The 21,116-nt window shown below is 31.1% G+C and overlaps 1 protein-coding gene across 1 annotated transcript; it reads right to left on the minus strand.

Annotated features, from left to right (window-relative positions):
• Positions 1–1,628: 1,628 nt before the first annotated feature.
• LOC127738597 (probable methylmalonate-semialdehyde dehydrogenase [acylating], mitochondrial) lies at positions 1,629–20,049 on the minus strand. Its single transcript, XM_052249919.1, has 15 exons — positions 19,908–20,049; positions 18,292–18,336; positions 17,665–17,739; positions 15,029–15,190; positions 14,379–14,457; positions 13,357–13,511; positions 12,056–12,203; positions 11,124–11,188; positions 10,694–10,750; positions 10,083–10,142; positions 9,179–9,308; positions 5,448–5,629; positions 4,464–4,643; positions 3,163–3,261; positions 1,629–2,090 (listed from the first exon to the last, which is right to left on the minus strand). Exons 1-15 carry the CDS (start codon positions 19,947–19,949, stop codon positions 1,983–1,985), a joined length of 1,587 nt encoding a protein of 528 aa, XP_052105879.1. The 5' UTR covers positions 19,950–20,049; the 3' UTR covers positions 1,629–1,982.
• Between the last annotated feature and the right edge of the window lie 1,067 nt (positions 20,050–21,116).

A 21,116-nucleotide genomic window follows, 5' to 3' on the forward strand; every position in this document is an offset into this window, starting at 1 on the left:
TGTGTTGATCCTGCACACATTTTTAGTATGAAGCGCTTCTGCCAACTTGGTGCCAAACATAAAAATTAAACTCTGATTTGCAAGTGACATTTTTTAAATATGCATCAATGTAAAGAACCTACATTTTATGTGCCTGTCCCAAGTCAGGAACCTTGTCAATAGAAGTATATCATATCTCAATACTTTTTGCTATTTGGAGAATTGGGTATTGATGTCACATCTTTGGGTGTTCCTGTTAAATTCATTCAAAACTTATATCAACTTTGGATGATTTAGAGCTTGAAATATTGTTGACACCTGCTTATTGTTGAAGACAATATGTTGCTCTCTAAATGTATTTTGGTTGTTTTTTTTCATTGGGTTGCTGTCTGATTTACATATACTTCACATCTCCCTTTATTTGTATCTGCAGATCTATAAGTGAGTCATACATTACAGCCTACCAATACAAAGCTTGGTGAACAAAATATCAAGAAGCTCTGGACTGTAATTGTTTAGAATAATGTGATGAAAACTTCTTATATATGCATCAACCATTGTCGATGTGAAAAACATACATGTTTAGGGCAAACAGGAAGTAGAAAAGTGACAGATCTGTAAATGTGTCACATGGTACAGTTCTCCAATATGAAGCTTGGTATTAATTATCAAGAAGCTGATTTGCATTTGCATAGAAACAAGCATTCTGAGAGTATTGCATGGCAATACATAGTCCCCTACCGGTTAAAAATTAATTGTACAGGAACAAAATGCTAACTTGATCTATAACTTGTCATGGTGTAAACTATATAACAAATATCAAGTCAATATCTTCAAGCATGACGAAAAAAAGTGCGGAAAACTGATAATTTAAGTGAATTTTCTAAGTCCAAGGACCATAACTCTGCAAAAAATCATCAAACCGAAACAAAATTCAAATTTGGTCTGTAACTTGTCATGATAAAACTATATACCAATTATCAAATCAATATTTTCAAGCATGACGAAAAAAAGTGCGGAAAACTGATTATTTGAGTGAATTTTCTAAGTCCAAGGACCATAACTCAGCACAAAATCATCAGACCGGAACAAAATTCGAACTTGATCTGTAACTTGTCATGATAAAACAATGTACCAATTATTAAATCAATATCTTCAAGAATGACGAAAAAAAGTGTGGAAAACTGAATATTTTAGTGAATTTTCCAAGTCCAAGGACCATAACTCTGCACAAAATTATCAGACCGGAACAAAATTCGAAACTGATCTGTAATTTGTCATGATAAAACAATACGCCAAATATTAAATCAATATCTTCAAGCATGAAGAAAAAAGTGTGGAAAACTGATTTGCCGGACTGACAGAAGGACAGACGGACAGGCAGACAGACAGACGGAGTGCAAACCTAAAGTCCTCTTCGACTTCGTCAGTAGAAGACTAAAAAATGACCGAAATGTTTTATGGACAAGTACATGAAAGGACAGATAGAAAGAGTAAGCTAGTATATCCACACCATTGAATAGGGGTATAAATATTTTTAGCCTTTTCTAGTCGACTTAGCAACAATTCAATTTCCAAGTTTCTAGTCTTTAAAATTAATTCGCATAGGAAAAGATCCAAGTTTGACATATTATGAAAAACACATGATATCATTTTTTATAATTTGTTTATTTACAAATGTGTATGTGTATAAATATTTCATTCATCATTTAAAAAAATAAATGATAAAAGTATCATATAAATTTCATAACAATTCTGTATAATCTGATAAATACACAAAATGCAAATGCTTATCACTTGTATAAATCTCAATAAAATACATATTCAAATGTATATATTAATAACACTTCAAAAATAAGAAATTTTGTTCAAGTGAGCAAGTCTGGAAACATTATGACTACCATCAACTTAAGTTTTCTAATTCAACAATGCCCCATCTAAGCATATCTGATTATAACAGTTTACCACAATCCCAAAATTAAAAAAAATTATGCAATGTTTGTTTATTTCATGATTGGCATGGCATATGGACTAGCTTTGGATGTTAAATCTGCATCATCGGATCTCCACATCTGAGTGACTGTTTTTAACTGTGTGTAAAAGTTCACTCCCTGTAAAAGATATGGTATGTGTTTTACTATAAATCTACATTACAGACATTGTTAGTGAACATGCTATTAACAGTTACATGAAATATATTTGGATGACCAATTAGCCGTTTTCTTTTTTCAATTTAATAATTTTGTTCTGATTATTTACATTTCAATTATATAAATATAACATTTTCCTATTTTACTTGTGTTTTATGATTTTCTGTATTTCAAAGTAATCTTGTTTTAAGAAGAAATTTGTAAATGGTTTTGTTTTGTTTGATCCGATTAAAGGGAAGTATTTAAATTTCTGATTTGTTCACTCATCATGGAAATATACACATGCAGGGACATTATGTCCTCGTTTTTGGAAAAGGTTGCTGTTTTCAGAAAAAGCAATAACTAAGCTTGCTTAAGAGTTCATTTTTTTCAAAAAAATTCAAAAACATCTGTAAATTTCAAAATTAAAAACATTTTGTGGTTTCATTCAAAAGTGTCGGTAAATGGTCTTCCTAACCATGAAATATTAATAAGATTTAATCATTAATCATTAAATCAATTTAATAAATTGAGAGTATCATCTGCTCAATAAGAGTTAAATTTTCTTTAATTTTTAATGACATGAGCATCTTACTTTCATAAGCGGCTTTTCTGCTTTTATTTGATATAAAATTGCATGCTTTTCATGATTTGTTCATTCAAACATACTATTTGTTGTTTTTTATTATGATTATTGGATAGTTTGTTTTACAATTTGTCTATAATGAAGGTAATCTGGAATTGTTGGAAATATTACGAGTGATTTCAATGAATTGGGTTATCTTTTATACATGTATACCGAATCGCTAACTTTACATCTGTTGGCTTCTTTCGAATATTTAATAACAAAAATCCTCACACAAGAAACCTGTTTTTTGTTACATGTACTACATGTATTAATTAGAAATAATGTATGAATATAACTTCTGGTAACACTTTATATGTTTAAACAATAATTCCAAACGGAGTTCCTGTTAATTCATGATGGTAACTGGTACTAGACTTGTAAGAGTACTTTATATTGATTGCTATAAATGATATATGTAATACTTACAGCTTTTCCATAGAAGTTTTGGTCACCCTTGAATGATCCTCTAGAACCGGTGAAGGAGAACATGGGTAATGGAACTGGGATAGGTACATTGACTCCAACCTGTTTATAAAAAGATTTTTAGATAAATGTAAAGAGAGAACATAAACTAATAAAGTTGAATTGTTTATAGAAAACCTTGTGTCTTTCTGTTGAGAAAGACGCTGTCAGTTTATCATCAGTACAACACAATAACAGTTTATTGTCATATAATAGATCACTAGCATTGTACATATAAAATGTATAGACACAAGTAAAATATTCACAAATATTTGAGTAACAGTTGTGAACCATTTATAAGAAGCAATAATTTTTTTGGAAATTTCTAAGTTCTTAAATATCTTCACTAAATAGAGCATCACAGCTAAAGTGTTCATTTTTTGTTTATTTGCATTCCTGAAACAAATGATATAGATGTTCAATGGCTTGGCACACAATCTACAATCTAAATCATTTAAACATTCTGTGTATTGAAAATTTAAAAACCCAGTTGTAATGATTTACAATGTTTTCTCTATCTTGAAACTACCAAAGGAAGTTATAGCAATGACAAATACAGAACTTGTTCACTCTGAACGATGTTAAGAAGTAATCAATCAACTGGAAGAAATGTTATATTATATGCTTTAGTCTTCCCTTTACAACGCTGATCAAGAATGTACTAAACTATGTAGAATACCACAGCTTATTTTTGATAGTTTGCATACCTGTAATAAATGATATAGGTTTTCAATGGGTTGAGCACACAATCTGTAATCTAAATCCTTCAAACAGTTTTTTTTTAATATTTTTACACAGGAACATATTAAATCTCCCCATGTATTGAAAATAAAAAAAAAACAGTTTTACTGATTAAGTTTGTATTCTCTACCTCAAAACAACCAAAAGATGTTATAGCTATGAAAAATATATAACTTGTTCACTCTGAATCACATTAAAAGGTAATCGATCAGCTTGAAGAAATATTATATGTTATGCTTGTCTTTATTTTACATCTCTGATCAAGGATGTACTTAACTTTACAGAACAGCTTTTAAATCTGTTTCTAATTTTATTTATAAACTAGAAAACAAAGGACATCTCACATAGCAGTAATATAATCTGGTTCTACTATTTTGGTATGAAGACTTTTTGACCCCAGTCAATGACAAATATAACATCTATGCCTCAGTAATAAAGGCAGCTACTGCCTTTATAAAAATGCTTTTACCATAGTTTGACAAAAATGATATTAAAAAACAAACAACATCCAATCTAATACATACCTGTCCAACATCAGTATCCATTGTAAACTTTCTGGCTGTAGCACCATTGTTAGTAAAGATTGCTGTTCCATTTCCATAGGGATTAGCATTAATCACGTTAATAGCATCATCTAATGTTTCAACTTCCATACTGACCAACACTGGGCCAAATATTTCTTCTGTGTAACATTTCATTTCAGGCTGTAAAAATACAATCATTACACATTTGTCATGAATTTGAGTATCAATAATTATGTGCAAATTATAACAATAGTATTGATATATTTTATATTTTTTTATCATGAAGAGAACTTTTGTTTCATTTTGCAAAGAATGAGCAAAGATGGTAAATTCAATTGTCACAAGTAAATGATAATTTTAAATATTAAGGACACAGAAATAAGTTTGCACTTATATTCCTTTGAGTTGCTAATAGTTGAAAGATCTTCAAATAGAAATGATGCAATGCATTTTAAATATATTACAAATTCTAAAAGTACTTTCAAAGAAAATTAATATTTCAGTGTAGACTTTTCTTCATATATATCATGTAAATGCTCAATAAAATTGGAAATGCCCTAAAAATATTGATTTATTACAAATTCTCAAAACTACATCGGCTTAATTTGGAAAGTTATATTGAACATTAAGAAAGTATCACTCAAGAAGTTGAAATATTGAGAGCCGTCAAATTCTGAACAAATTCATATTTACGCTGAAAAATGTACTGTACATTGTCATTTTCAATTAATCAGCATAAACAAATTCTACTTTATGCATACTGTTAACCAACTTATTTTTGCAGATATATTTTTACGTTTTTAGCCTTAGTCAGCCAACTTCAAAGCGATTTGTTATCAATATTTTCTTACTTTGCTGTGTATTCATATTAGAGTGATCCAAGTTTTTTTTTTTACTATTTTTATTCACATTTTCCCTACTTATGAAAATGGCAAACTTGATTTAGTTTACAGAATACTACTGTTTAGTTAATTAATGTTTTACCTTAACATAGTGCATAACAGTAGGTCCAACAAAGTTTCCCTGTTCATAACCCTTGACTGTTATATCTCTACCATCTAGCAAAAGTTGTGCTCCTTCATCAATACCACTCTGAACCAAGTCACAAACTCTTTTCTTAGATTCAGGTGAAATGAGTGGTCCTATGTCAGCATCTGGTTCATTTCCTTTTAATAAAATAAACTATTGTCACAGAGATATGTTTCATCTTATACTGTATGTACTGGTAATTCTTTTGAATAATGCAAATGTTGAAATAAAAGTTGCAACACTTCAAAAATTGAAAAACTTTCAAAGTCAATGGACCATGACTGAGAGTGCAGGGTCAAATGATCTCCATGGAAATGAGATGGTACAATTCTTATACAACTGCATCATAAATATCCTTGACTTGCCATTACTGTTTCCCGTAAAACTGACCTTATCAGAAATTTTACATGTTAACTGTGCAGAAGATTCAAAATCAATTTACCATGACTGAGGAGAAAGGACAAATTAATCTCATAGGATATCAGATGTGACACTGCTAATATAACTGCAAACCAAATATCATTGACTTACCATTAATGATTCTGACATTTTAAAAGAGAACTAATCACAACTTTAAATAATTGTAAACACTGCCACCAATGCGACCAGAAACACCTGATGACTTTGGCGCAAGCAAGACAATAATATTAGATTAATTGTACAAGTACTATTGTGCTACATTAAATCCAAAAAAAATATGGTTTGGCACATCAAGTTCAACATGGCTTACAAAATGCAAAAAATAAGCAGAAATGATCAAAAACTTGTTTATACTTTGGTCCACATCTTCCATTACACTGTGTGAGGCATAAGTTTGTTAAAGTGAACAAGATCCACCAAAATTGTTGTACTTCAAACTGAATTTACCAAAATTTCTTCATGTCATTGATCTCCATATTAGTAATCTAAATGTCTAAAAAAAAAGATTGCAACAAGAAAGAAGTTCAAATACCAGAGAGATATTGACTTCAGAAAACTTATTAAACAGGGCACTCAGTCTCTCTAAAATCAGAAACATATCCTTTTGAATAAAACACCTCAAAATGTTTTCTTGCCCTATTTACTTCATATCCTGGATCCATTTGTTAAGATGAACCTTAAAGGAATTATTTGTAAGAAAATATTTTTCTCGTTTAAAATTTGGAGGAAATTATTTTTTGGCACAAAAAATTTTGTTCACACATATGACATTTTTTTTACCATACAACTTTATTGCAAAATTTGTAATTTTTCCCAAATGAAATAATTTTGAAATTTTTACCTTCATTTTTTTATCAATTTTTTTTTTTTTTTTTTTAAATAAATAAATTTCACATAATTTTTTTTAACATTTTTTCTTTGAATAAAGCAAATAGTCACAAACTAAGCTACCTGTGTTCTATGATTACACAATATAGTATCAATTTAAACCTTGCACTTTTACTCAGTCAGTTTTGTCCACGAATAACAATGCTTTATCCTATATTTTGTACAAGGTAAATGGCATGAAGCCAATTTTATCAACTCCTATTGTTCAATGGAATAAACTGACCTTTCAATTCTCAAGGATAAATATATATTTTCTAGGCTAATATGGTGTCTTCCTCCTATTCCCACTTTTTAAAAATCACTATTCCTTCTATTCCCACATGCAAATAACAATAGATGTTTTGATAAATAATTTGTTTTTATAACAATCAAGGTTAATTAAAAATTCACCTAAGATTTAACTGTATTTTTTAAAAGAAAACATATTTCTTACACTGTTTAAGTGTTATTTAAAAAAAAATTAATTTAATACACTGTTTATTTGTAATATGTTATTTCTTCTTCAAAGAATTACTTAAAAATAAAGAATAAGTCAGATAAATAGAAGAAAGATAAAAAAATCATTGAATTTGTAAACTTAAAAAATTGTCATCCAAACAAATGAATTGATGATAGATAATATTATAACAAACTTTCCAATCTTGCAAGATTTCCATATACAACGTACTACCGAAGGTGACCCATTCCTGCTAACAGATGACAACACAGTTGGGCGTATGTTAATCTTCAGTACTCAAAAGAATCTAAAACACTTAGCAGCTGCAGATATCATATATGGTGATGGTACATTCTACTCCTGTCCGAGCCAATTCTTCCAACTTTACACATTTCACGCAATGGTTGACGGCGCAATGTGTCCACTGGTACACAGTTTACTTCCAGCCAAGAGCGAACTAGTATACACAAGGTTCCTGACTTTACTCAAAGATATATGCCACCAACACCAACTACAATGCAGCTTCAGCCTACCACTATCTTCCTGGACTTTGAAGTCGCCATCCAAATGGCGGGATATTCTGCATTTCCTGGCATCAACGCAAAAGGCTGTTTTTTCCACTACACACACTGCATATGGAGAAAAGCACAAGAAACATGGATTCAGGTTCCATACAAGGAAGACAACAACATTCATCAACTAGTATGCCGTGCCGCTGTCCTTCCACTTGTGCCTACTGCTGAGGTCGAAGATGTGTGGTTTAATGCCCTAACCGACATAGATCAGATTGATACTAACATCAACTACACGCCCTTTACAGACTATGTAACAACATACTGGGTCGAACAGAACAGTCACCTTTGGGATCATTACACAACACAGGGACCGAGGACTACACATCGTCTAGAGGGATGGCACAGCAAGCTGAAGAAACATGTCCAGCACCCACATCCAAACATCTTTAAACTCATAAAACTACTGAAACATTAGGAAGCTTTCAACGCCCTGACCATGATCCAGTATGCAGCCGGTGGGAAGAGAGTGGCTCAAAAACGAAAGTATGTCGAAATCAACAACAAATAAGAAAGGCTTAAGGTTAGACACCGTAACTTGGAAGTCACAACAGTACAGTTTGGTGATGCAGCCTCCCACCTTCTTCACGTTGAAGAGATTAATAAACTTTAATAGACTTATATACAGTGAATTTCTAATGTGTGTGCTACAATGTGTGATTTGTTTTAGTGCTGTTAATTTGTATTGTTTGTTTCATATTGTAATGCTTGCTTGAATCTACTGTTGAATTTGTGTTATAAAAGAAATAAAATAATTAACTTATATTTGTTTCCATTTTTTTCATTTTTATCTTAATTAAAAACACAGAAATTATACACATACAAAAATTACCCATCCCAAAAAACACTTGTCAATTAAAAATTGATTAAACAATGTTTATACAGTATAATCCTTTGTTTGAACAAGTTTTCCCCCTATTCCCACTTGAAATTTTAACTTTTCTTACCAGATTTATAAAAAGTGGGAATAGGAGGAATGAACCGCTAATATACCATCTAAATGTCAACATAGAATTGAAACTTGACTGGTATAGGTGTTTTTCAAGTGACTATAAAGGTATGATACTCCTTTTGGACTCATTTTTAATTCAAATGTGTTATATATGTACTATAGTGATGAATCATAGTAATATTAAGGAGTTATCTAAATCAATCAAACAGGGACAATAAAGTGTTGGATTCAAGTTGTATAACAAAACATCACAATGTTGAGATAAAAAACTACAAACTACATCTTTTTAATGGATCTTTAATTTTTCATAATTGGAATGGAATTTTGTCTTCAAGGAAGCTAATATTACATAATATTTTGTAAATTGTTAAAAGTATACTACAATTTTCATTAGACATGAAAAAAGGCTTACACCAACCTGCATTAACTTTCAGTTTTTTGGCCTTCTCTATAAGTTCTGGTATCCATTCCTTTGCCTCTCCAACAAAAATTGCTGTAGACAAAGCCATACATCTTTGTCCTGCGGCTCCAAAGGCTGCACCTATCAACTAAATATCAATATTGTAAAAGTTTCACTTACAGTGTATATATGTGGAGGTTGAAAAGTGTTTTCCTGTGCTTGAGATGTATGTCCTTATATTTTTATAGTTATGGTCTATTTATTCTTGAGATAATTTCTGTTATTTGTGTGCTACTTCTTTTCTTTCTTTAGGCCAGTTTGCATATTGAAACTAATATGCAGTTCATCTAATAAATTTGCCCCATTCATATGTACTTTCCTGCCAAGGTATCTAACATATATTATGACAAGCCTCACATTAATCTAGTTTGTATAGAACTTGTAAATTTTACAATGAAATTTTCCGACTATTTATGTCAGCATTGGTTGTATATCTTTGCCAGTTTTATTCGTAATTTGTTGATATTACCCTGCAACTGTCTCCTTCAATGCACAGATGTAGAGTGATCCACATCTAGAAAGGAATTGTACTCAAACTGGTGCTAGGGGCTGTCTTAAACTTGCAGGGAGGAGAATTTTTGTTCTATTTTGAAGGCCTCCGTGACTTTGAGACCAGGAACAGCAATAAAAGCTTTGTTGTTTTTTTTATTGTGCGCATATTGATTTTGCGTCAAGAATTTATACACCATGTCAAATTTTGAATCCTATGTATTTTGTTTTCCTCATAACATTTTTAGAAATTCTTTCACTTTTGAAAGAATGATTTGGATAATTCTTAATTGCTATATGCAAAAATGATAAGAATTCTACACATCTAAGAAGTGTTTTTCAAATAGCCTTATTTGACACAACAAAAACTAACCTGATTCAGTGTGTTTTCTTTGTTAGCATCTGGCATAATTACTCCATGATTTTTGGCTCCCTGTAAAAAAATTGATCTTTACTACATCTTCATATAAAAATTTTAATGCAGCAGCTATATTAAACAAAATGACATCAGTCTTTTCAAGCATACATATTTTAATAACAATCTCTACGGTAGAGTGAAAGAAACTTTGTAAAATGTAAAGAAATTTCTTTCACATGAAATGAACAATGTTGTTTAAGTTACAATTTTGTAATGCATTATAAAACAATTCTATATTAATTCATAATTGCACTAGCACTTTGAATTTCAATAACAAAAAACAAAAAAACAATTTTCCTCGCAACTGATCAATTCCATCTTAATTTTATCTTTATAAATTATTTATACAATTGATATGTATTGAAATTACGTTATATTTATCTATTTTTTTATTTTTTCCCTTTTTGATATTTTTGCACCCTATTATTCTGTAGTCTAATTGTTTTGGGGTCCATTTTTATCTTCTTTTTTTTGGCGATTATTCTATGTATTGTGTTAACCTCATTCAGAGCCTCATCTCTATAGACATGAGGTTTCAAATACTTTTTTAACTTAACTAAACTTACCATATTTGACTGGACTCTCTTTCCATTCTTTGATCCTCTCTCATATATGTAACTTCCCTAAAATTAAAATGATTCTGGATTATTTTGTCATTTTCAATTTAAAAATATATATTGTGAATAATTATTAAAGCCTCTGATTTTATTTGACAAAGGTAATTTTTACTGTTATAGATCTTGTTCTGTCATTTTAACACAATTTAGATGGTTATAATTTCAAACCACAGATCAAAAGAAAAGTGAAAATGTTTGTATATCGAAACAGTTTAAAGGCAATTGACAATATGCCAGATCTGAGATGAAAATTGATATTCAATTTTTTCTAAAATTATCAAATCTAATTTTAAATTATATAATAGCATCCATTTACAATGTTCTGTAAGTTATTTTACAATTCTGTAAAAATGGTAGAATGCACAAGCAGATATCTTACAGCTTGGTCAGATCCGACAAATGAAATAGCTTTTATTGCTGGATGATCACAGATGAAATTCACAGCTGTAAAATACAAAACAAAATATTCTTAATAATGGTGGCCTTGGGCTGTTTTCTGCTCTTTGGTCGGGTTGTTGTCTCTTTGACACATTCCCCGTTTCCATTCTCAATTTTATTAAAGAGTCACATTCTTATCAAAGTAAACCATGGAAGGAACTGAAAACATGTCACATATTATGCAGAAACAGATAAAGCTTGGTTAAATATATTAAAAGCTTAGACTTTTAGTTGTTTAAAAGAATGTGACAGGAACCGACTGATGCATGGACAAACAAAAAATCAGAGGTAAACCAATATTCCCCCTCCTTTGGAACAGTAGAATAATAATGTCTTGTTCCACATGATACAACAGCATCATGTTTGCAAAGAAAAGATGATTGTTTTTTATCAAAAGCAAGTGTGGACACAGAAGTGTGCTTGACACAATAAAAATAATGTGATGGGAACGGACATTTTTACCTCAAAACAGTCTGATTTACAGCAAATATAAATGTTTAAAACCAAAAGCAGATTCTTTTCAAAAACATTCTATGAAAAATAGACACATATTAAGAATCAGTTTCAAATTATTGAAATATGGTGTGTCATTATGAATACTTTTGGTCATAAATGACATTAACACTCTCAGAAGGAAAACCAGTAATTAATAACTTGTCTTTCTACAATAAATGTCATTCATCGCCAAATTATTGGCTATATTACATGTATCATATTTTAATACACAATGGTTTCTGATCTTCCCTGAATGACATTAACAATTATAGAAGGAAAAACAACTATCAATAACTATCTACATTAAATGTCAATCATAGCCAACCATAGGCCTTATTACATGAATCTTCAGATTAACACAATGGGTTCTGATCTTACAATCGTGTCTTCCATGAATGACATTGAGAGTTCCATCAGGAAGACCAGCTTCCTTTGCCATTTCCACTAACATCATACAGGCTCCAGGATCTCTCTCTGATGGTTTCATTATCATGGTGTTCCCACAGACAAGTGACATAGGAAACATCTGAAATAATTATTAAAAAAAATGAAGTTTTATGTTATTTAGCATCCAGTTCTTACCCCTAAGGCCAAAAAAAAATATATGTCTGTTTAAGGTTACATACTTTAAAAAAATAGGGTAGGTAGGTCGGTATTTTCATTTTATTTTATTTTTTGTGACATGATTTTGAGTCATGCCGTTTCGACTTGTCGTGGTCTGAGTTGATCATGGGCCAAGTTTACCCGTATTTTTGATGATTGGATTATTTCCCTTGGAAAAAAATGGCGGCAAATTGTTTATTTCATCACACGAGTTGCGAATTTCCTTAAAACAGCTGTCATATTCACGATTGTGAACATTGGGATGTATCAGGCAATTGATTTATATCATTTGCAACACTAACTTCGCTTTTGACACGAGTTCAGTTTATTTTTCACTTTACGACGGAAATAAAATGACTTAGGGTCGGTGCTCAAAAGTAGGGTAGGTCGGGTAACCGTAAACAGACATATATTTTTTTTTTGCCTAAAAGACAATGCTGTAAAATGAGTTTGGAGTCAACATATTATCCTTTAGCTTTATGTTATTTCCTACTGAACAATGATCAAATTATCAAAATGTTTATTATTTTATAAAACATAAATTGTTTTCAACAAACAATAAAATCAAATGTGAAAATACTATCATAAAAAACCCTAAAAAATCAGTGTAAAAAAGAGGCACTGTCTTTGGCTGTTAAATAAAAAGAATTTTACTGTTGATTGCTTTACTTCATTGCAACTTGAGATCTCTCTTTGGTAAATGTAAAAGTAAGACTCCTAGTGTAAAATAAACTTAGTTTCTCCAATGGCTTGCAATAATGAGCCCTGAATGATATAAACTATTACTTATTGATGGTGACTGTATTTAGATATTATATTTTTTTTCTCTGAAATATATGAAGGCTTGCCATCTCATTGGCAATTAAAATAATAAACATCTTATTCAGATTTAAATCTGATCAGATATCCATCACTATAAATCTCATGATATTAATCTATAACCTCCCTTATATTTTGCTAAATTTTGTGACTCACACTGTTTATTATTAATACAACAGCTTACATCAAAAGTTCAAGGGAATACAAATCACCATGAATGATGTTGCAATTTATATTTCAATTGATAAAATTCTTACCCATAAAGGAATCATAGCAGGAAAGTTGAATGGAGTAATGCCAGCAGTGACACCTAGTGGTACCCTAAAACTCATTGTATCCATGTCTTTTGCAATACCAGGCATTGTTTCTCCCAGCTGTAGTGATGTAATGCTGCAGCAATGTTCAACAACCTCTGCAATTACAGCACATTCATTTTAGATTTTCAACATTTACCGATTATAATTTATAATTTTTTAAATAACCCTGCAGCTATGTTTAAATGAACAAATGTAGAGTGATCTGCATCCAGCATAGAATTCCACTCAAGCCAGTGACAGGGGCAATCTTGAACATGAATAGGGGTGAGCCTCTGCTCAGTGCTGGAGGCCCACTGTGTCTTTGAGATGAAGTTCAGCAAAATAGGTGTTTTTGAATTTCAAAAGTGTGTGAAGGGATTTTGTATCAAAAATAAAATAAACAATTCTTTCTTTTCCGTGTATATTTAAAAGTGCAAGTAATTAAAAAAATTAAGATGACAGGGGATACAACAATGTTCTTTGAACCCTTTTATTTTCTGATTTATTGTTATCTTATACATTACAAAAGCATGTAGGAATTTTCATACAAGAAAAAGTAGAGCAGGAAAGTTGAATGGAGGAATACCTGCAGTAAAAAAAGAAAATGAAATGAATATGAAATTTTTCATATTAATTACACAATAATTTTTCAAGGTCTAAATTGGGCTATCTTTTTGTAAATGTCAGAGCAGGTAAACAAACAAACAACAATATCCATTGCCTTGAAAATATACTACAGTGCAATGAAGGTCAAGTTACCATGGTTGGCGAAGTACGATCATCTCCTTATTCAGGTTATTATGATGAGACAAGACATGGAGGCTCCGGAGATACAAAAAAAGCATGTAAACTTGTCACTCAATATGAATAAAAGGAGATTACAAAATAAAACTAATCAAGTCAGTATTGGTAAACTTTCATATGACTGTTGACACTATAGACAAGATAGATAGTGCTTAAAGTAGCCCTTATGTTTTACTTACGTAAACCTCTGGTAACATCCCCTTCAGCATCAACCAAAGTCTTTCCTTGTTCTAGTGTTATGTTCTTGGCAATATCTTTCTGCAAATAGAATTTCAAATTACCGTAAAATATTTTCTTTTCTTTGTACATGAAGAGACATTAATCAATCCATCACTCAATTATATCCTCCAGTTTGTTTTCTCATTTTCAAACAAACATGAATGGATAAAATCTTTTTTTAAGCTAGAAACAAATTGATATTTCAATAGCATTATTCATCATGGGGTACTTATTTTCATTGACCTCTTGGGTATAGATGACCCAAGAGTTCAGTAAAATAAATTTTCCTAAAGACTTTTACGCAGAATTATCAAACGCATGAAATCAAGTATCCACAAAAATACAATTTTTTTTCTATATTAGAAAATTGATCCCCACAAATATAAATGATTCCACAGTATCTGGCCTCATGAATGGCATGGTAGACCTGTTAAACTGGCCAATATTTTTTGTTATTGTTTTAATGTATTATTCATTATCTACTTTGCATCAAAAAATAATTTATATATTTCAAAATGTAAGGTAGTTGAACCATATAAAAAAAAACAATTAAATCAATAAAATGAGGATAATTTCTATTTTCAGCTGCTTTTATGAGAAGTTTACTTACCAGATTTGCTTTAATAAGATTCTGTAAATTAAACATAACTTGTTGCCGGGTGAGCACTGTAGTTTTTGACCAGGTTTCATAGGCTTTCTTGCATGATTCTGCAGCTGTTTCCATTTCATCTCTTGTAGCTTCTGGTACCCTTGTCACAACTTCCATGGTTGCCTATAGGAAAAAATTAGCAGGTTAACATACATGTGAAAGACCGATTAAAAATCAGAATATTTTCAAATTTTGGTCAGGATGATGGAACTTATATAATGAAATTTGAATAGTTTACACAATTATTCTATGGTAAAACTGCATAATTTTCTACACATTTTATCAAGATATTGATCATTTCCATCAAAAGGACCTTGTAAGTATCAGATTTATACCATCCAGACTGGAAACCCATAGATACTGTATGAAAAACCAGAATTGAAATAATAGAAATCTTAAATCTCCTTCCTGATACAAAATTTACTGAATTATGCATACTTGATACATTGTAGTTTTTCACCAAACTTTTTATATTTTGATATTGTCAACATAAAAATACAGTCAGGGGTAATACTTATACAAGTCATTTTTATTTACTTGAAAATGTAAGTAATATTTACTTGTATAAGTAATTTTGTAAGATTTTTATTTTATTTTCAAGGTTTTAATTACCTCCCCTTAGTCTTCTCCAAAAATTTACTTATACAAGTAATTTTTTTTACAACCCCTTAAATTCTCAAGTTTTGGGAGGTCAAAACATGCCTAAACAGATTTTTTTGGGTTTGCTAATTAATTTTTAATTAAAGTTCAACCTTTATCTCAAGAACTAAACAAAGAAATACATTGCGCAAAGATGTTAAGTAACTGTGCAAGGCTTTCAAAAATTGCTCACTGGAGGCTTGTAAATGAGCAGTATTTTGAAGATAACAGACAAAGGAGATTTTCATTGTCCATGAAATTATACTTTTATGAATAGTAAAGACAACTATTAATGACACACAATTAAACACTCTATAAGAGCAATGTAGTGAAGAGAAATTCAAAAAAGTAGAAGAAAATAAGACTTTTTTACTTATATAAGTAAAAAAATATCTGAATGTCTAAGGGATATAACTCTACCTCCAAAATAATTTACATATACCAGTAAATAAAAAACACTTATACAAGTATTACCCCTGACTGTAATAGTCACATGGCTAAGGTGAACTAATATATTATATATTCTTTAGTCTTACAAAAGACGAGAGCTAATGTCAGCAGTCATCATACTTGCTTGTACATATTCAGTAAATAATCACTCTTGATGGTGATATTTTTGTGTGCAGGCAGTTGGTGATTCACTCTAAACTACTGCTCTGTATTTTCAATACAGGTTCATATAATGACAGGGTCTTAAATTGGAGTGTTATTATTCTAAATCATTAGCAATCATTATGTTTTACTGTGATACATGCTACATCAGCACAGTTCATTTTCTGAAGAATCACCTTGTATGTATTGTTCAATTCATGTAAACTTATTGTCTGTCCCAAGTTAGGAGCCTATAATTTAGTGGTTGTTGTTTTCTGGTTTATATATCATATTCGTTTTTTCAATTATTGTTTTGTACATAAATCAGACTGTTAGTTTTCTCATTTGAATTGTCAATTTGGGCTTTTTATAGCTTACTATGTGGTATGGGTTTTGCTCATTGTTGAAACCCATACGGTGACCTATAGTTGTTAACTTCTACGTCATTTGGTCTCTGGTGGAGAATTGTCTCATTGGCAATCATGCCACATCTTCTTATTTTTATAATATCTTTTGCTTTATCTCAAAAAATCTCTAATTTCATGTTTTTCAATGATTCCCTATTAACATAATTAAGCACATTTGCTAGTCTGAATTACTACAGTTTCAGGTCATATCAGATAAAATACAATTATCATGTTTGAGTCATATATTTATTCATATCCACTCATTGATAAATAATATAAGTCATTAACTTTTTATCATAGATTGTATATTTGTCCTTAAAATCTGATCTTTTTTAAAATCTAGAGCTTTGCATATTACGAGAATTTTCTAATTGATTAATGTAAATGCATTATTTGACTTACAATGTCAGATAGTAATGATTCAGTCTGAGTTTACGAGTCCATCTAAAAACAAGTGCCCTTTGTACACTGGTACATTGTACACACTATGGAACATGGCTGACAATTATTGTTGACGCTTATCCTCCATCAATTTACATAAGAACAATCTTTTGATTGAGTTAAGCCATTTCAATTGATATTTTATAGTGTGTCTTTCTATGTTGTGATGTTACACTATTGTTTCAGATAGGGTGAAGGTTGGCGCCTATTAATACGTTTAAACCCGCTGCATTTGTTTGCACCTGTCCTAAGTCAGGAACCTGATGTTCAGTGGTTGTCGTTTGTTGATGTGGTTCATAAGTGTTTCTCGTTTTTTATATAGATTAGACTGTTGGTTTTCCAGTTTGAATGGTTTTACACTAGTCATTTTTGGGGCCCTTTATAGCTTGCTGTTCAGTGTGAGCCAAGGCTCCGTGTTGAAGGCTGTACTTTGACCTATAATGGTTCACTTTTATAAATGATGGAGAGTTGTCTCATTGGCACTCATACCACATCTTCTTATATCTATGTAATACTTACAGGATTGTGTACATCAATCCATTTGTCTGTTTTGGATTCAACAAACTTTCCATCGATGAACAACTTTGTTGTAGCCTGTATTAAAATAAAATTTCATTAGTGTTAGTTTATCTGGCAAAAAAATAATTGGTTATCAATAATCAGAGGTGTATAATGAATTATATTTTTAATTATTGTATTTGTTTGTTCTTTGCTATGAAAGAGGAAGGGATTCAAATCAAATCTCCACCTTTTTTGTCTAATTGTTTCTTGATCATGATAGTAGTCAATCACACTGGTTAAGTGGTGTTGTATTAGTACTCTTAATTAATAAAAAAAAAGGCCAAACTAGTCAGCTAATTGACAAATCTTATGACATTTATAATTTATACTTGAATAAACTGCTCTAAAAATATAACCCAATTTTGTTTAAGGTTTATTTGTGCATATTTACATAGAAGTATTTGGAACTATATTTCAGTCGTATAGATTAGTGGCTATAAACCTGTCTACATCCTGGTGGATGAGGCTGATGCCTTAGGTAAGAATTGTAACAATAGTTCCAATCTTTCCAAAAAATATAAGTTGAAACATGGTTTGTTCTTGTACAATATATTTTTCTTTCAAACATGGTTTATACATACTTACTGGTGATACTGAACCATACAACCGAGGCAGACTGTTCCAACCAACCTGAGGATAAATTATCATTGTTACTTATGTCTTCTACATTACATCTACCAAACAAACTGATATACATTCTACCTTTTGCAGTTGTTTTGTCTATGTCCAAATCAGAAATTACTGTAGTCTGGTAGCTTTCTTTGATTTTAATTCCTGTTTTATACATGTTATATGATCTCCTATTCCGGCCAAATCTATGACATTTTGTGTAAGCAAGGTTGGCAAAAAAGCGATCAATACTAGTATTGATCATGACAGCAGTAAATACCGGTCTATACCAGGAAATACTTGCCAATTGAAATTTATAAAATCATTACCATTGTTTATTGGACTAAATAGCAATAAGGTGTATTGATTGATTGTTGGTTGCTTAATGTCCAGTGGCAAATATTTCATGCATGTTCAGGCATACCTTTCAACCTCTGAAACCTTCAAAGAGGGAGATCTCCCTCTCAGCTATGACAGCTGATGGGGAGATTTTGCACGAACAACATTTTCAAGCTAACTATATGAACTGTACACTTATTTATCTATAAAACACAAATAAGAGTTAATAAATATACTTTATTTCTTCAATTAATTTTTGTAATCTATACAAGGTGTATTTTCCTTATTCAATACCTCTGAGTCTCATAATATTCAATATTTTAATTTTGTTGCGAGTCTAACAATTAGCATGCTTTTGAATGTCATACAAGCCACCAGAAGCAACCGAAAAGTTGATTGAACATGATGTGCACAATAAAGATTCATTGTGCCGAGTGAACTCGGTCGTAAAAATTGAAATTTTTCATCCAATCTACTTGACATTTGCAGTTATATTTCTTCTTCTTTACACTGCCGCTTGGTCCAGACAAAGACCTCTATCTTGTTGGAGTTGGCATAGCAGAAATGATTTTCGATTACTAATAAATCGAACATAAAAACTACTGACCAAAGTTTTCAAATGATCGCTGATTGTTTGTTTCTTTTTATTGACAGTAAAGAAAAATCCTGAGAAATATGAAGGTGGGTCATTCTGGGTTAAAATATTTGAAAGCGGGAGCAGGGGCGGACTGGCAAGCGGGAGATTTCCGGAATTTCGTTGTTTGAGCGGGAGGGTTGGAAGGTATGGTCAGGACAAACCCTGTTGATTTTATTGTATATATATTCCCCAAAATAATAAAAATTGTGATAAAAGCCTTCAAAACTAGAGGTGAAGCACAGGCTCTAATTGTGTTTTTTTTAAAATTTTTTTAGCATTTATAAACCCAGAGACATATATTATAGGTCTCTGATAAACCATAAATTAATATCACAAGGACCATATAAAGAGCCATAGTTACACAACTATTTTAAGAAAATTATTCTTAAAACTTTTGCTGCAAATATAAACTTTCTATTAGAAAGGATCTTAGTTGTATCACTACGTCATGGAAAAGAAAGATATTTTATTCCAAATAAATGGGCTCACAACATGAGATTATAAGCTTTTTACATAACATAAGTGGGACGTCCTTTAAAGTTTAAGAATTATGTGTAGTTGCAACACATTTATTGATGTAGTATTTTGTACGGTCATATTAGTTTTATTTTCTTACATGCTTGCCAAGTCGTATCGCACGTAAAACTGACGATGACATCCTTCTACGTAGATCAGCTGCAGGAAAATAAGTAAGTCAGCTCAGCTGCACCAGAAAAAATAAACTAATTTGATTGGATGTCAAGGACACTGCCTCTAAAAAGTCCGATTTCGGAACAGCAACGAAAATTTCCGTTAATGCAACAGGTGCGTGCTCAGGTTTGATACGTTCAACGCAGAGTTTCGTTCAGAGTGTGCGCATATTTAAATTTTTCATTATTTTGTAAATAATAAAGTTTGCTTAACTTTACAATGATTTATACTTGATACATGCACCAGTTAACTTATCAACCACCAGCCGGCTTCGTGGTAATTAAACTGTATTACTAGTAGGGATTTACAATAACTGTCAGACTCTGAGTCCGAGTACGAATACAACTACAAATCATACAGATAAGCTATAGGGGTGATCCAAGGGGATTTGTAATCTCAAAATAATGTGTACGCTAATTAATTTAACCGTATTCAATCTTTGTGTGGTGATAGGACAAAATGAAACCATTTATCAAATTAACTGACTTTTTTTACTGAAGGGTAATAAGCTCGCAGACAGACGCTAACAGATTATGTTCAGAATTTAAAAAATTTCACAACAAACATTTATTGCTCTAGTAATATGATCATTTTTACCGATTACATTAAAATAATAACCCCTTCTCAAGTTTAAAAAAATTGGTCCTTTCATAACCATGATAACTGACGAATTATTTAAAAGGAAATTGGATAATACAATTGTTCAGTTTATTCAGTATTACTTTTTTGTTTTGAAGCATTCTAATTAAAATCAAATCCTTGAAAAGCTCCCGTTCTGGTATGTCGCGCATCCTTGATGCGCGTGACATATCAGAACGGGAGCAATTAAAAGATTTAATTCAAATTAGATTGGTTTTGGGGCTATTTGTTTCCACTGTGTATAGTCTGAGACTACTATACAGTCTCAGGTATAGTCTTGGAGAATAGTACGGAGCCCTTTAAGTGTTATGTAAATATAAATAGATTTCGACAGAAGATAACCATAAAAAAAGCCGGAACACAAAAAAGAATAAGGCTGTGTTTGGATATACGCCTAAGGCAGCCTATGGTTACCCATAGGTATCTTTGGGTACCCATGGTTTGATATTTTGATATATAGAATATCAAACCAAAGGTACCTATGGATAACCATAGG

The sequence above is a fragment of the Mytilus californianus genome, unplaced genomic scaffold (assembly GCF_021869535.1).
Source record: "Mytilus californianus isolate M0D057914Y unplaced genomic scaffold, xbMytCali1.0.p SCAF_4, whole genome shotgun sequence".
Classification (NCBI taxonomy): Eukaryota; Metazoa; Mollusca; class Bivalvia; order Mytilida; family Mytilidae; genus Mytilus; species Mytilus californianus.